The sequence below is a fragment of the Leucoraja erinacea genome, chromosome 23 (genome assembly GCF_028641065.1).
Source record: "Leucoraja erinacea ecotype New England chromosome 23, Leri_hhj_1, whole genome shotgun sequence".
Taxonomy (NCBI): domain Eukaryota; kingdom Metazoa; phylum Chordata; class Chondrichthyes; order Rajiformes; family Rajidae; genus Leucoraja; species Leucoraja erinaceus.
In genome coordinates, this window is record NC_073399.1 from 11,635,275 (window position 1) to 11,653,253 (window position 17,979).

A 17,979-nucleotide genomic window follows, 5' to 3' on the forward strand; every position below is an offset into this window, starting at 1 on the left:
CAGTAGCCAGTTAACCTAAAAGCATATTTCAATAATGAAATTGTTAGGGATGACTGAATTCATTTATGAACATATGACAAAGATATATTTATACTATTTATGATATTTATAAATCAAAGGTTTACTTCTTACATGCAACTGTGTGTGAACTTCTTCCGGCATTTCCACATCATAGGTCTTTAACAGTTCAATTGTTTGCTTCAAAGGTTCAAACATGATATCAGTGGTCACTTGTCTTTCTTTTACTTTTTTTAGATATCCCATTACTTGTATAAGGGCCTTCAAATCCCCTTCTTTCACTGGTTTTGATAGTTCAGCATTTGTCTCGTTGATAAAAGCCTCCAAAGTATTCAAACTGGAAAACCAAATGCACAGATGTTTGAATTAGATAGTTTTACTAGATTCACTGCTGATACCATAAAATAGTTACTAAATTGAAATGAAAGGGATGTATAAAATAATCTGTCAGTTGCAATTAGTAATTACAGTATCGGTTCTTTTGAATGTCCTTTTGAGTGAATTAATGAAAAGTTAGTAAGTAAACCGAACATTTTCTAATTATTAAAACATGGAACCAGTGGCCTAATTCATCAAGTGAAAGCAAATAGTAAACAAAATTTCCTGGACTATCCAGGAACAACCATCTATTTGTAAGAGTAAGAATTCATGTGCAGAAGGTCTCTTTACAGGTTTCCTTCTCCTGAGTATTTGTTTCATGAAGACCATAAATTATAATTCCAAAAATGCCTGGCCTTTGATGTTACAGTGCAACCAAATAATTTAAATATCAAATCTCACTTTTCACAAGGATGTTATCTTTTATTACGAATCAGTATAAATATGTTTAACCATATTTTTCCTTCCAATGGTCTTCCTCATCAAATTTGAGAGTCTTTAACAAAATACTCCCTAGAATAAGATACCACACTGCTTATTGACTGCAGTTATTAAATATCCTTAAGCTATTCGGTGTAAATTCTATGTAACCTGTTGCACATGTGAGGTTAGTGGTGTAGCCTAAAAATGTCTAACAATTTCAATTAACTTTAGGGATTAGTGGGTAGTTAGTCCCCTTACACCTGACCAAATCAGTTTGTGGTTTATACAAAATGTTAAGGACTTTTGAAAATCAGCCAGAGACTTTGGAAGAAAGTTAAAGAGAATACATTTTTATGAAGCCTGGTACAAATCATAGAAAGCAAAACAGACCAAAGACTAGATGATATAATGTGTATTGTGCATTCAGAAAGTATTCAGACCCCTTCACTTTTTCCACATTTTGTTACGTTACAGCCTTACTCTAAAATGGATTAAATTCATTTTTTTTAATCAATAATCTAGACACAATGCCTCATAATAAAAAAGGGGTAACGGGTTTAGACATTTTTGCAATGTAATTAAAAATAAATAACTGAAATATCACATTTACATAAGTATTCATACCCTTTGCTATGACACTCAAAATTGAGCTTCGGTGCATCCTGTTTCCATTGATTATCCTTGAGATGTTTCTACAACTTGGTTAGAGTCCAACAGTGGTAAATTAAATTGATTGTACATGATTTCACACCATGAAGATGAAGGAATTGTCCTTAGACCTCCGAGACAGGATTGTGTCGTGACAAAGATCTAGGGAAGGGTATAAAACAATTTCTGCAGCATTGCTGGTCCCGAAGAGCACAGTGGCCTCCGTCATTCTTAAATGGAAGAACTTTGAAACTACCAGGACTCTTCATAGAACTGGCGGCCTGGCCAAATTGAGCAATCGGGAGAGAAGGGCCTTAGTCAGGGAGGTGACCAAGAACCCGATGGTCACTCTGACATAGCTCCAAACTTCCTCTGTGGAGATGGGAGAAACTTCCAGAAGGACAACTATATCTGCAGCACTCCACAAATCAGGCCTTTATGGTAGAGTGGCCAGACGGAAGCCACTCCTCCTTAAAAGGCACATTATAGCCCGCTTGGAGTTTGACAAAAGACACCTAAACAAGATTCTCTGGTCTGATGAAACCAAGATTGAACACTTTGGCCTTAAAGCCAAATGTCACGATTGGAAGAAACCAGGCACCGCTCATCACCTGGCCAATACCATACCCACGGTGAAGCATGGTGGTGGCAGCATCATGCTGTGGGGATGTTTTTCAGCGGCAGGAACTGGGAGACTAGTCAGGATCGAGGGAATGATGAACGGAGCAAAGTACAGAGAGATTCTTGATGAAAACATGCTCCAGTGTTCTGGACCTCAGACTGGGACAAAGGTTCACCTTCCAACAGGACAATGACCCTAAGCACACAACCAAGACAATGCAGGAGTGGCTTCATGACAAGTATGTGAATTTTCTTTAGTGGCCCAGCCAGAGCCCGGACTTGAAGTCGATCGAATATCTCTGGAGGGACCTGAAAATAGCTATGCATTGATGCTCTCCATCCAACCTAACAGAGCTTGAAAGGGTCTGGAGAGAAGGATGGAAGAAATTAGGTGTGCCAAGCTTGTAGCATCATACCCAAGAAGACTTGAGGCTGTAATCGCTGCCAAATGTGCCTCAACAAAGTACTGAGTAAAGGGTCTGAATACTTATGTAACTGTGATATACCAGTTATTTCTTTTTAATTACTTTGCAAAAATTTCTAAACACCTGTTTTCACTTTTTTATTATGGGGTATTGTGTATAGATTTAATAGAACTCTCTGCCACAGAAGGTAGTTGAGGCCAGTTAATTGGCTATATTTAAGAGGGAGTTAGATGTGGCCCTTGTGGCTAAAGGGATCAGGGGGAATGGAGAGAAGGCAGGTACAGGATACTGAGTTGGATGATCAGCTTGAAGGGCTGAATGGCCTACTCCTGCACCTATTTTCTATGTTTCTATGTCTCACTGTAAAGCTAAAGGAGGTGATTTGTGTTACATAAAAAATGATGATTGGAAAGTGGATGCAGTTTGGATGGTTAATTATTCCACATTTCTTAGACAGTCTCTTGAAATCTATAATCCCACCAGTTCTGTGTGTTCTGAGATGACCGAGGACGGCAGTATTCAATCAGCAGACTTCCACGGATGGAGCAGGATGTGCCTTTCAGTTGGGATGGATGCAGTTTGTAAAGTAATGCATTCTATTGCATATACTGGGCTTCTTTGTATTCCCAATGGAGGACTTGAGGATCTCAATACCATCTGAAATGCACTACTCCATTTTAGTGGCAATAGAAGAGGGATTGCTAAAAGTCAATGGGATGTTGCATTTTCCCCCTCCCCAAGGCAGTTTCAAGCACTTTCTTGATTCTTTTCTCTTGTCCACCAGAGCTCAAAATAGTATGAATGTTTCAGAAATCTGAAATACAGCATGTATAAGACATGGCGTTTCCAAGAGAACCACATGAGTGTATTTAGGGATTCATTGTGGGGATGTTAGCCTGGACGACAGTCACTTCCTAAAGTATTTATCTTTGTACTTGAGTTTAATGTTTCTAAACATTGTGTTTTTATATCCTTGCTTGATTTTTTTACAAATGTAATTTTTATGTTACTTACTTCAATGAAATCTATCTGAATGGTAAATACTTTTAAAAACTATTAAAACTCCTTTTCAGCTTTTCCTACCAATAAAATGAGGACAGAGCTTTACTAGTCATGAAACATTTCACAGTACAGTGCTTTCATGGTTGGTCTCCTCGGTGCACCACAAGTGTCCCTGGGATAACTGCTGATGTTTTGGATAGTGAAGGTGAGGATAACTGAATCTCAGATAAATTCTAACATTGGGAGTCCTAAAGGAACAATTTTTGGTAGAAGAAATAGGTCAACAGGTTACAGCCCATTGAATGTTGTTAATGTATCCCCATTTGTTTACGGTGCCTAAAATAGCACAAATTATTTAGACTTAAATAAAATAACATTTAATACTACATACATAAATTAATCGTGTTATTTACGTTATTGAACTATCCACAAAGTTAAATTTGATACACAGTATTACCTGTCGGTTACATGGTCAATAAGGTATTGTTTGAATAAAAGACTCCAGCGTTTTATGAGGTTTAGAAGAGCCTGCCTGAAAGGTCTGCAATCAATTTTAAACCAAGGAGCTATTAACTTTACAGTCTCAAATTTTAATACCTCTTCATATAATATTTCGTAGGAGTCAATCTAAAGATAAGGAATAATATGTATTCATAAGTATCTTTCTACATATAGCATACATTATAAAATATTAATTAAATGCATCGATTAAAAATAATTACTATATTTTAAATCAGTTACAGTCAACAAATTGGATAATTTCTTGGTTTGAGTTGTAATTTGTACAAATTCATTATTTATCGCAGCTTATCAATCAAAAAATTTCAGATTTATATAAATTATCTGGAAAACTACATCAATCCTTTTGACCAGGGTTTGTTGTTTAGGCTGAAGAGTGGAGTTAAAGACTGAATGGTCTCGACCCGAAACGTCGCCTATTCCTTCTCTCCATAGATGCTGCCTCACCCACTGAGCTTCTCCAGCATTTTTTGTCTACTTTCTATTATTTCAATGGAAACTTGTTTGAGCGGAGTTGGCACAGTAATCCTATTTCTGTTATTATTTTCCAAATCCAGATACTCAAATTACAAATGTAGAGTTCCAGGCTAAGAGGAAACAAATGGCTTGAGTACTGTGATCAGCTGAGAGCATTGCAAGACATCCAGTGACTTTTAAAAAAAAATTGACATTTATATTGCATTTTAATGGTGACAATCAAGTGGTTTCGTAGTTTTTTATGCAAACAAATAAGTCATATTGTTTGGATTTTTCAAAGCATTCTTTTCCTGGTCAATAATTTTAACAGCCTGTTGGCCTCCAAAGCAGAGAAAATACACATTGCACTGTTGCACATAGAGCGCAAGGTCTAAGGCTAACTTGATTTCCAACTCAATACCATTTATGAAGAGGTTAACTATTTTAATCATTCTGCCTCTTTCCCAATGACACGTTGATATGTGTTTCGTGGACTTTTATCATAAGAAAGCTGACGTCATCGAGCAAATCAACAGGGCCCTCGGCCCAACTCATCCATGCCAACCAAAGTGTCCATCTATGCTAGTCCCATTTGCCCACGGTGACCCATACCCCTCTAAACATTTCCTATGTATGTAAAAGTCTTGAAATGTTGTTATTGTACCTGCCTCAACTACTTCCTCCGACAGCCCGTTTTTCATCCTGTGTGAAAAAATTTCCCATCAGGTTCCTCTATTTCCCCTCTCATCTTAAACCTATGGCCTTCGGTTCTCGATTCGCCAACCTCCAATTCCAAAGGTTTGTAGATTTATTGGCTTTGTATACATGGAAAAATTGTCCCTAGTGTAGGATAGTGTTAATGTGCGAGGATTGCTGGGCGGCACGAACTCGGTTGGCCGAAGAGCCTGTTTCCGCACTGTATCTCTAAACTAAACTAAACCGTCGGAAAAATATTGTGTATTCATCCTATCTATGCCCTCTTGATTTTATACACCTCTATAAGATCACCCTCTCAATTTCCTAAATTCCAAGGAATAAAGTCCCAGTCTGTCCAACCTCCCAATATCTTAGTACTCAAGTCCTAGAAATGAGTCGTGGGTGTTATAGGAGGATTAGGAAATATGGAGCAATGGTCTTTGGTATTTGTAACATTTTATCCTTCCATTTCATCTGAGCATGTGTGAAAATGTAGACTCATTATGCATATCATCATTATATTCAATATGTGAAAACACCAAACAAAAAGTTAACATTTCTCTTCAACCATGATCTGGACATGATGTAAAACTGTTGCGAACATTGTAGATTCCACACTTATGTCTATTTAGAAAGGTGTAACATGAAATTACCTGATCTTTAAACTGTTGAAGAGTAGGTGGAGTTGGAGGAACACCTCCTTCACCATAAGACTCTATCTCCTCCTGTGTGAGCACACGCCCATATATTAGAAATTCTTCCAGAAATTCATTACGATCATCCACCCACAAATATGAATAATCGTCGAAAGAGTCCTCGTATTCTTCAGCTTGCTTCATAACATTTATCACCTGAGACATTACTTCTTCTCGCATTTCTGACAAGTCTGTCATCTCTTCCAGATCTATCTACAGTGAAAGAAAATTAATATATTTTGCTATTCTAATAGATGAAATATTAATTGCCCTTATACTATATTAGTATACAAAACCAAAGCAAAGTGATACATGTCAGTAATCGTTGGTAGACAAAAATGCTGGAGAAATACAGCGGGTGAGGCAGCATCTATGGAGCGAAGGAATAGGTGATGTTTCAGGTCAAGACCCTTCTTCAGCCTGTCAGAAATTGTTGTTCAATATGAATCTATTAGTTATAACAAAAGGAAATTTGTACAAAATTCCTTTTGTGTACATAGTATTACAATACCCTTGATTTTACTAGACAAAAACTGCTGGGATAAGTGGCAAACAAAAACCTTATGTGAAACCACCATGAGCTCAAGCGATTTTAATTCCAATCAATGTTTGTATACTAATTTCTGGTTGGTCACCCAAGGGCATTTAAGAGCAAGATTGTTACCCTTAAATGAGACTACAGTTCCTATTATCTGGATTTAGTGAGCAGCTAACTTTTTCAATTCCCATCTTTCAAGTCAAGTCAAGAGAGTTTATTGTCATGTGTCCCAGATAGGACAATGAAATTCTTGCTTGCTGCGCACAACAGAATATTGTAAGCAAAAATACAGAACAGTTCAATTCAATATACACATAAATAAGCAGATAAAGTGCAATAGGCCGTTACAGTTCAGAGTCTGTTTGTTGGCGAGTTTAATAGCCTGATGGCTGTGGGGAAGAGCGCTATTCCTGAACCTGGATGTAACAGATTTCAGGCTCCTGGATCTTCTGCCCAATGGTAGCGGAGAGATGAGTGCGTGGTCAGGATGGTGTGGGTCCTTGATGATGTTGGCGGCCTTTTTGAGGCAGCGACTGCAATAGATCCCTTCGATGGTGGGGAGGTCAGAGCCGATGATGGACTGCGCTGTCAAAGCTGCCATAGCCAGACATAAAAACAGCTTTTTTTCACAAGTAGTAGCTCTACTCAATAATAATCGATAATGTTTTATGTGTCATTCCTAATTGTCACTGTATGTCATGTTGTCACTTGCGGGCGGAGCACCAAGGCAAATTCATTGTACGTGAACACACTTGGCCAATAAGCTTATTAATTAATTAATTCATTCATTCATATTCATTCATTCATTCAAACCGAAGATAGACACAAAAAGCTGGAGCAACTCAGCGGGACAGGCAGCATCTCTGGAGAGAAATAATGGGTGATGTTTCGACCTGAAATGTCACCCATTCCTTCTCTCCAGAGATGCTGCCTGTCCGGCTGAGTTACGCCAAATTTTTGTGTTTTATTTTCTTGTGCCATTTCTCTGCCCAACAAGGACTATCCTCGTCACGATCAACAACATTGATTTTCATGTCATTTTTATTTTTGGAGCTTAGGATCAGAGGCAATTCTCCATGAATTCATTGTTTTTGGGCTTGGATAAGCTAGTTCATATTAGGTAGATCACTAAAAAAGTAACGTATATACGTACATCATTAATATTTTCAGAAATGTAACTTTTTTACATTACATTAACATCAATAAATAAAATCATCTTTCAGTACTAAGGTTGAAGAACAAGTACAGGATTTTATTTTCTATTTTGTGGTCTCACCTGATACTTCTTCCGGAAACTATGTTTTGCCAAACGTGGCACAAGACCTACAAGTTTATAGATATCATTCATCAAATTTTCTATGAGCGAATAGAATTCACTGCCTATTCCCAATGTTGGACGATAATCAATATCAGATTCAGTGAGCTCGAGACGTACTTCAAAGAGTGGTGTAATTTGTGCCTAAGGATCAAAAACATCATAAAGTAGTCATTATGTTTAAAAAAACTGAGAATCAGAGGTTGTTAAGTATATTGGGAGAAATATTATCACTGTTGCTCATGTAGTGAAAACTGTTACATTATTTTATGGTCAACCTGAAAACTTCCTTGAAAATTCTTCACCAACTCATGAAAAGTGGCATATTACCACTTCCTTAATAGATTCCAACATTTTCCTCATAAACAATTATACCAATTGTCTTTCATTTCATTGCTATTTTTCTCCCTCCTTTTTTGAATAATATTACAAAGGACTATTCCATTGTTTGGGGACCTTTCTGGAATTTGGCAACATTCCCAGATTCTGCATCTTCTTTTAATGCATTCCAAAAGGCTGCTGTTATCACTTTCACCCCAGTGATCCTATTTTCCATCCATCCTTTTGTCTCAATTTTTCATTAGTTATGGAACATCTTTTGCGTCCTCTGATATGTATACAGATACAAAATATTTACTACCTCTGTCATTTCATAGTCATAGAGTGATACAGCTTGGAAACAGGCCCTTTGGCCCAACGTGCCCACACCGGCCACAATGTCCTTGCTACATTAGTCCCACCTGCCTGCGTTTGGTCCATATCCTTCCAAACCAGTCCAATCCATGTACCTGTCGAACTGTTTCTTAAACATTGGGGTAGTTCCAGCCTCAACTACCTCATCTGGCAGCTTGTTTCATACACCCACCACCCGTAGTGTGAAAAAGTTGAAAATATAGTTTGGAAATGCTAAAGCTGTGTTGCCTTTGGTTTTGAAATTCTAAAGCCGTGTTGCCTTTGGTTTGGAAATGCTAAAGCTGTGTTGGCTTTGGTTTGGAAATGCTACAGCTGTGTTGCCTTTGGTTTGGAAATGCTAAAGCTGTGTTGCCTAAAGTTGCCTTGCCTTCTATATAATTAAAAGTCTAATCTTGACCACTTCCTGTTTGCACTTTATATTGATTTAAAAAAAACGCTACCACGTACGGCTGTGATTTTTGGCCATCTTACTCAGTCCCCCTCCGCTCATCAGGTGCCGAGGATTTTTCCCATCGATAAAAAATAAAAGTGATATTAGTGTTTAAAAAATGTTGAGATTCTCTCTCCTGTCAATCATGCCATGAAGGCCATACCCCTTCTGGTTGGAGGGGGGAGGGACTATAAAACCCAGAAGTGTGGGCGTGGCTCAGTCTCTGCAAGATGAAGGAGAGAGAGGTCACAACTTGCTGTCTTTAGTGGCCTTGTACCGTGCTTGAAGTGGTAAGAAACTACACTTGAATTTCGTGGCCTTGCATCCTGCTTGAAATGGAATTTCAAGGAATAGCCGTGAGTCAACTGTCAGCCCACCTGTGAGTGAGGGAGCTGCCAGCACAACAGGCTTGAGTGACTGAGCTGCCAGCCCAAGAATCCATTCGGCCCACAATGTCCATACTAGCCCTCTGGAAACCAGTCCCTTCAGCTCACAACACACATATTAGCGCTCCAGAAAGCCCCCCCCCCCCACCCCACTGGCCACGAATATTAGAATTGGTGGAGAGGTGGAATATTATGTTGGGGGACCAGCCCTCCCGTGTGATGCTGGGACCCAACGGGTCCCACTTAGTCTAGTATCTTATACAAGGATTATTATACTATTCAAGGTCATAAGGAATAGGAGTAGAATTAGGCCGAAGGTAGACACAAAATGCTGGAGTAACTCAGCAGGACAGGCAGCATCTCTGTAGAGAAGGAATGGGTGACATTTTGGGTCGATACTCTTCATCAGACTGATGGGTCTGAATACTCATTCCTTCTCCCTAGAGATGCTGCCTGTCCTGCTGAGTTACTCCAGCATTTTGTGTCTACCTTTGATTTAAACCAGTATCTGCACTTCTTTCCTATACAGTAGAATTAGGCTATTCGGCCCATCAAGTCAACTCCACCATTCAATCATGGCTGATCTATCTCTTCCTCCTAACCCCATTCTCCTGCCTTCTCCCCGTAATCTCTGACACCTGTACTAATCAAGAAAATGCAATCCATATATATAAACACTGGGTATCACAGTTAAGGTTTGTCGTCTCTTAGCGCTGCTGTTGATCAAGAAGGGAAAAACATTTTAAATGTTACTCAAGATTTTTCTGTTCATGAATTTTCTGTATTGTGTATACAACTATTTTCTTTCATACAGTATATATAATGTCAAGTACTACGAACCTCAGTTTCCATGTTGCTGAGAAGAAATCGGAGGGACTTCAAAACCACTGCATGGAAGCCTTCTACAACCATCTTATCTACATAATTCACATATTTCTCCCAGCTTGAAGATTTTTCTTCCGTATTGAAAAGAATTCTGTTTTCCTGCAAATAGGGGGAAAATAAAACAAAATGTTGTAGTATATATAAAATTACTTAACGTTGATTTTTCTGTGTGCTGGAAGATGATGGCATAGGGTCTCTGAATGCCTGAATGTAATGACCAAAATATCAAATATTGCATTTGAAAGTGTGCAAATGTGCTATCCGTGTGAAGTCTACACATTTTCCCTATGACTTCTTGGATTTCCTTTGAATAACTTAATGGGGTTCCTCCCACATCCCAAAAATGTGCAGTCCATTGGCCACTGTAAATTGACTCTTGTTTGTAGGTAAGTGGTCAAATCTGGGGGGAAGTTGGTGGGAATTTGTGGAGAATAAGAAAATGGGATCAGTGTAAATGAGTGCCCAATGACAGATTCAATAAACTGTTAGGCATATTTCAATGCTGTATGATTCATTGACTCTATATACAATTCTACGATACCAGCTTCTCTAAAATCCCAACTGCCACTGACTTAACCCAGAGATCTTTATGAATTAAAATCATTTTCCTTTAGAGCTTGTTGATCATGAGAAGAACATGACATTTTTAATTCTTCCACCTTGCCATAAGTCTTTAGGCATTGTACCACATTGTTTCTGACAACTAAGTGACAGTACAATGAAAACTACAATACACTCAGGTCAGAAGTGAAGAATCTCATCAGACTTCTCAAGATGAGATTCAGTTTCATTCAGCAGTCCAGGGGAACACTGTTTTAGACTTCAAACAGGTACAATAGCTTTAAACAACTTTCTGCATGCTGCACAATCCAACTAATAAAGAAACTCGGCCCAATCCTGAAAACCTACAACAAAAGGAAGGGCCTCGAACCGAAACTTCACCCAATCCTTCTCTCCAGAGATGCTGCCAATCCCGCTGAGTTACTCCAGCATTTTGTGTCTATCTTCAACAAAAATAAATTATTCTACCAGATAATGGTTGGCAGCAGCAAAAGGATAAGGAAGAGGATTTCAGAGGAAGTTATGCACTTGAAAAATGCTGAACTGTTATATCACGCATCTCTTCCAAAGTTATAATGTGGGTTAACAAGTTTTTGGATGGTACCCGAGTGAGATTGGCCAGGATTGCGTTGGAATAGACAAGTCTAGAGAACACAAGGGCATGAATGACCTGATAGCAGAATGGAGTGCTACAATGCTGCTTTGTGGAAAAAGTCCATCTTAATGATGACTATCTGTGTGCAAAGCACATTTTGAGTTGAGTGATGAGTGCACAGTTATGAATTATTTAAATCAATTTTCAAAAGATGATAGGCAGTGAATAGAAAACAGATTTAGCAAGAAAAATTAAATACCTTCACTCTTCCTATTATTTAATTGAAGGATATTGCTGCCCCTTTAGTACTGAATATCAGACAAACAGTCTGACATTTTAGAGCGGAGGTAATGTTGTAGACACTGGTGATGCAGAGATGGATGTCATTGGTATAATTGTGCTAATATTTCTGATGCTTTCAGACAATTTTACTTCAAACCACCACATTGAGAAGGCAAGGAGAGGAGTGGGCACTAGAGGTAATGGCAAACAACTACACAATCATACTTTTTCCCGACTTTTTAAGAAAGGCGGGAGAGAGAGAAAACAGGGAATTATAGACCAGTTAGCTTGACATCGATGGTGAGAAAGATGCTATAAAAGATGAAATAGCAGCACATTTGGATAGCAGTAGCAGGATCAGTCAGAGTCAGCATGGATTTATCATGCTTAACTAATCTTCTGAAATTTTTTGAGGATGTAACTAGGAAAATGAACAAGGGAGATCCAGTGGATGTAGTGTACCTGAACTTTCAGAAAGCATTTGATAAGGTCCTACCATAGGAGATTAGTGGGCAAAATTAGAGCACATGGTATTGGGGGTAGGGTGCTGACATGGATAGAAAATTGGTTGGCCGACAGGAAACAAAGAGTAGGGATTAACGGGTTCCTTTCAGAATGGCGGGCAGTGATTAGTGGGGTACTGCAAGGCTCAGTGCTGGGACCGCAGTTATTACAAATATACATTAATGATCTAGATGAAGGGATTAAAAATAACATTAGCAAATTTGCAGATGACACAAAACTGGGTAGCAGTGTGAACTGTGAAGAGGATGCTATGTAGATGCAGGGTGACTTGGACAGGTTGGATGAGGGGGCAGATGCATGACAGGTGCAGTTTAATGTGGATAAATCAAGTCAAGAGTCAAGAGAGTTCTGTTGTCACGTGCCCCAGATAGGACAATGAATTTCTTGTTGCTGCAGCACAACAGGATATTGTAAGCATAAATACAGAACAGATCAGTGTGTCTACATACCATAGACCATATATATACACACATAAATAAACAGATAAAGTGCAATAGGCTGTTATAGTTCAGAGTTTGTTTGAGGTTGTGTTTAATAGTCTGATGGCTCTGGGGAAGGTGCTGTTCCTGAACCTGGATGTTGCAGATTTCAGGCTCCTGTACATTCTACCTGATGGCAGCAGAGAGATGAATGTGTGGCCAGGATGGTGTGGGTCCTTGATGATGTTGGCAGCCTTTTTGAGGCAGCGACTGCGATAGATCCCCTCGATGGTAGGGAGGTCAGAGCCGGTGATGGCCTTGGCAGTGTTTATAACCTTTTGCAGCTTTTTCCGCTCCTGGACGCTCAAGTTGCCAAAACCAAGCCACGATGGAACCGGTCAGCATGCTCTCTACTGTGCACTTGTAGAAGTTCGAGAGAGTCCTCCTTGACATACCGACTCTCCGTAATCTTCTCAGGAAGTAGAGGCGCTGATGTGCTTTGTGAGGTTATCCACTTTGGTGGCAAAAACAGGAAGAGAGATTATTATCTAAATGATGTCAAGTTGGGAAAAAGGGAAGTACAACGGGATCTGGGGGTCCTTGTTCATCAGTCACTAAAAGTAAGCAAGCAGCTACAGCAGGCAGTGAAGAAAGCAAATTGCATGTTGGCCTTATTAACAAGAGGAGTTGAGTATAGGAGCAAAGAGTCGTTGTACATGGCCCTAGTGAGACCAAATTTGAGGGATTGCCACGTAGGTTCACCGGGTTAATTCCCAGGATGGCGGGATTGTCATATGTTGATAGAATGGAGCAGCTGGGATTGTATGCTTTGGAATTTAGAAGGATGAGAGGGCATCTTATTGAAACATATACGATTATTCAGAGATTGGACACACTAGAGGCAGGAAACATGTTCCCGATGTTGGGGGAGTCCAGAACCAGGGGCCACAGTTTAAGAATAAGAAGTAAGCCATTTAGAACGGAGATAAGGAAAAACTTTTTCACACAGAGAGTTGTGAGTCTGTGGAATTCTCTGCCTCAGAAGGCGGTGGAGGCCGGTTCTCTGGAAGCGTTCAAGAGAGAGTTTGATAGAGCTCTTAAAGATAGAGGAGTCAGGGGATATGGGGATAAGGCAGGAACGGGGTACCGATTGTAGATGACCAGCCATGATCACATTGAATGGCGGTGCAGGTTCGAAGGGCCAAATGGCCTACTCCTACACCTATTATCTGTGGTCATACCATTAGTAGCATGCCTATTTCCATCTCTGCAACCATGCACAATGTTCTTGCTTTAACTAATTCCTTATCCATGTGGTTTTATTTCTAAACTTGATAATTCTAATATATCTGAGCCAGATGAAGACCTGAGTTTTCTGGGACCAAGACAGTAAATGGTGGCAATTTACAATGAGTAATTTAAACAATAAACATTTTCTATTTTACCTCTAATAATCCATGAAGTTTTTCTCCATCTTCACGAACAATACCATATCTTTTGTTTAACAATTGTGGTCGGGCATCAAGATCCAAGTACGAATCTTTTTTATTGCCTCCTCTTTCAAATAAAGGGTTCGCTGACCAGTCCTATATATAATAAAAATAATTATTCTAATTCAACCAATATGATATAGCTGCCATTCCAAGAATTCCAAGCATTTATATGGTCATCACTATTTGAATTGAATTGTCTTTCTGCTGATTGATTAGCACGCAACAGAAGATATTCACTATATCTCGGTATACTTGATAATAAACTAACTGAACTGAATTGGTCAATTAATTAAGCCAATCAAACGTTAATGCCAAATACAATGCAGAAAATTAGGAAATGTATGAATTTGCCAACTAAAAAGTGAGGTCTTAAGGGAAACCAGAGATACAAGGTTGGTACAATAAAGTGGCTCTGAAATAAAAGTCCAAAACTTACTGAATGGAGTGAGGATGAGGTTCAAATGCCCTTTTGTTTCTACTATGCTCTGCACATCTCCTTTCCCCATCTAACCTTAAAGCTATGCCCTTTAGTCTTTGGCATTTTCATCCTGGGGAAATGGTTCTGACTGTCTACGTGTCTTATAATTGTATATACTTCTGTCAGGTCTTCTTTCTACCTCTTATCTTCCAGATAAAACAATCCAAGTTTATCTAACAATTCCTTATCGCTAATACCCTCTTCTAATCCGGGCAGAATTCTAGTAAACATCTTATGCATCCTCTTCAAAGCTTCCACACCCTTCCTGTAATGGGCTGACCATAACCGCACACAATATTCCAAATGTGGCCTTTACTGCTTCAGGGCGCTATGGATTAGTATTATTCAGGGAGCAAAATACTGTGTCTTGCCATTAACTATATACTTTCCCCTTAATTTGCTCTGATTAAAATCCACTTATCATTTCTCCACCTGTATCTGCAATTGATCTATATCATGTGGCAGCCTTTGATGGCCATTTTGGTGTTGTCTGTAAACTTACTAACCAATCTATTGACATTTAGGTTTCAGGACAGGTCTCTACAGAACACCACTGATCACAACCTACAGCTTGAATAACACCCTTCCACCACACTTTCAGTATTCTATGAGTAAAGCAGTTATGAATCTAAACTACCAGGTTACTGTGGATTAATGCATCTTAATCTTTTTGATAAAGCAAATACATATTTTAAGATAATATTGAATATTCTTGCAACCAGTGCAGATGTAGAGTATTCTGTCTCTCATCATCAATATCCACAAAGAAGAGCATTGATGGCCAGAGAGTCATTACACATTACACATATATAAAGTGTCCTCCAATGTAAAGTTTGGGACAAAGACCCATCATTTATTTATTTGCCTCTGTACTCCAATTTGAAATTTGTAATAGAAAAAAATAAATCACATGTGGCTAAAACATTGTCAGATATTTATAATAGCAATTTTTATACATTTTGTTTAATACATAGTCCCCCCCCCCCCCCCCATTTCAGGGCACCATAATGTTTGGGACACAGCAATGTTATGTAAATGAAAGTAGTCATGTTTAGTATTTTGTTGCATATCCTTTGCATGCAATGATTGCTTGAAGTCTGCGATTCATGGATATCACCAGTTGCTGGGTGTCTTCTCCAGGGATACTCTGCCGGGCCTGTATTGCAGCCATCTTTAGCTTATGCTTGTTTTGGGGCTAGTCCCATTCAGTTTTCTCTTCAGCATATAAAAGGCATGCTCAATTGGGTTCAGATCGAGTGATTGACTTGGCCACTCAAGAATTGACCATTTCTTAGCGTTGAAAAACGCCTTTGTTGTTTTAGCAATATGTTTGGGATCATACACTTCAGAATTCATTATGCCACTACCATCAGCAGTTGTATCATCAATGAAGATAAGTGAGCCAGTACCTTCAGCAGCCATACATGCCCAGGCCGTAACATCCCCACCACCGTGTTTTCACATATGAGCTGGTATGCTTTGGATCTTGGGCAGTTCCTTCTCTCCTCCGTACATTGCTCTTGCCATCACTCTGATATAAGTTAATCTTCGTCTCGTCTGTCCACAAGACCTTTTTCTAGAACTGTGGTTGCTCTTTTAAGTACTTCTTGGCAAACTGTAATCTGGCCATCCTATTTTTGCAGCTAACCAGTGGTTTGCATCTTGCAGTAGAGCCTATGTATTTTTGTTCATTAAGTCTTCTGCGGACAGTGGTTATTGACAAATCCACACCTGACTCCTTAAGAGTGTTTCTGATTTGTCGGACAAGTGTTTGGGGATTTTTCTTTATTATAGAGAGAATTCTTCTGTCATCAGATGTGGAGGTCTCCCTTGGCCTGCCAGTTCCTTTGTGATTAATAAGCTCACCAGTGCTCTTTTTCTTCTTAATGATGTTCCAAACAGTTTATTTTGGTTAGCCTAAGGTTTGGCTGATGTCTCTAAGAGTTTTATTCTTGTTTCTCAGTCTCATAATCGCTTCTTTGACTTTCATTGGCACAACTTTGGTCCTCATGTTGATAAACAGCAATAAAAGTTTCCAAAGGTGATGGAAAGTAGGTGCTGAGAGCTCCCTTGTACCTGAATTCGGGAGGCAATTAAACACACCTGAGCAATTACAAATGCCTGTGAAGCCATGTGTCCCAAACATTATCGTGCCCTGAAATGGGAGGGGGAACTATGTATAAACACAGCTGTAATTTCTACATGGTGAAACCAAAATGTATAAAAATACCCTTTAATGAAATCTGACAATGTGCACTTTAACCACCTATGATTTTTTTTTTCTATTACAAATCTCAAATTGTGGAGTACAGAGGCAAATAAATAAATGATGAGTCTTTGTCCCAAACATTATGGACGGCACTGTATGTCTCAATTTACCACAATGGGTCTTTGAAATCTTAAACATCTGCATCTACATTTTAACCCTGTTTTTTATAGTTCTATTTTATTTTATTTCTGTATATTTTTAATATTAGGTGTATATTTCATAGTCATAAAGTATACATTTTAAATATTTAATATCTTTTGGTGAGAAAACTCCATAACCCCATTTTAATTTACTCAAAAATATTCCATCTCGAAGCGGAGCGGGTTAAGAATGGCAACTAGACTTCATGTGACTTAATCAGAGCTCCTCTCCTAAAATTTACATAAATTATGCTAACAATTTTCAATTTTGATTTGCTGTACTTGATTTTGCCAAGTATTAAAAACATATAGAAAAAAACTCCCTCAAACTGGACCAAATATAAACACAAATTCCAGTCCTTGTAATCAAAAATCATACTCTTTGCAGATGCTCACCAACATCATGAGGCGCATCATTTCTACATTGTCTTTGCATTTCTGAATTCTGCGCTCAAGGTCATATAATATATTTCTCATCTTTTGAATATATTCCCAAACACCTAACAAGAAACAGATGCACAAATAAATAATTTTCATCACAAGGTTAGAAATATTGATTATAAGGTTTTTTGGCATGACAAAACACCCAATGCCCATGGGAACCCAACTTTAATTAGGAATTGCTATAATGAGTCAAAATATAATTTCACTCTATACTGGTGCAAAAGCTCATTTGCCAAAGCATTTAAAGTGGTGATAAAGGGGACAGGGACATGGCATAGGGTTTGCATGCTTACCCTCATTGGGAAGGGTATCGAGTACAAACATTGGTACATTACGATGCAGTTGTACAAGTCATTAGTGAGACCATACATGGGGTACTCTGCACAGTTCTGGTCACCAGCTATAGGAAGAATGTCATTAAGATGGAAAGGCTGCCAAAGAGATTCACCAGGATGTTAACTGAACTTACGAACTTATAGAGAGGTTGGATGGATTGAGACATCTTTCTTTGTTGGAGCTGAGGGGTGACATTATTGAACTTTACATGATAGAAACATAGAAAATAGGTGCAGGAGTAGGCCATTCGGCCCTTCGAGCCTGCACTGCCATTCAATATGATCACGGTGAGTACAAGCCGAGTATAGA

The 17,979-nt window shown here is 38.8% G+C and overlaps 1 protein-coding gene across 1 annotated transcript in view; it reads right to left on the reverse strand.

Moving 5' to 3' along the window:
- LOC129708244 (dynein axonemal heavy chain 17-like) overlaps positions 1-17,979 on the reverse strand; it is a 184,232-nt gene that overhangs the window by 117,723 nt on the left and 48,530 nt on the right. Inside the window, exons 16-22 of the mRNA XM_055653887.1 lie at positions 17,287-17,390; positions 13,956-14,096; positions 10,084-10,227; positions 7,696-7,878; positions 5,840-6,094; positions 3,973-4,142; positions 133-355 (exon numbers count right to left, since the gene is read on the reverse strand). Coding sequence (XP_055509862.1) covers positions 133-355; positions 3,973-4,142; positions 5,840-6,094; positions 7,696-7,878; positions 10,084-10,227; positions 13,956-14,096; positions 17,287-17,390 — 1,220 coding nt within the window. The remainder of the gene's footprint in view (positions 1-132; positions 356-3,972; positions 4,143-5,839; positions 6,095-7,695; positions 7,879-10,083; positions 10,228-13,955; positions 14,097-17,286; positions 17,391-17,979) is intronic.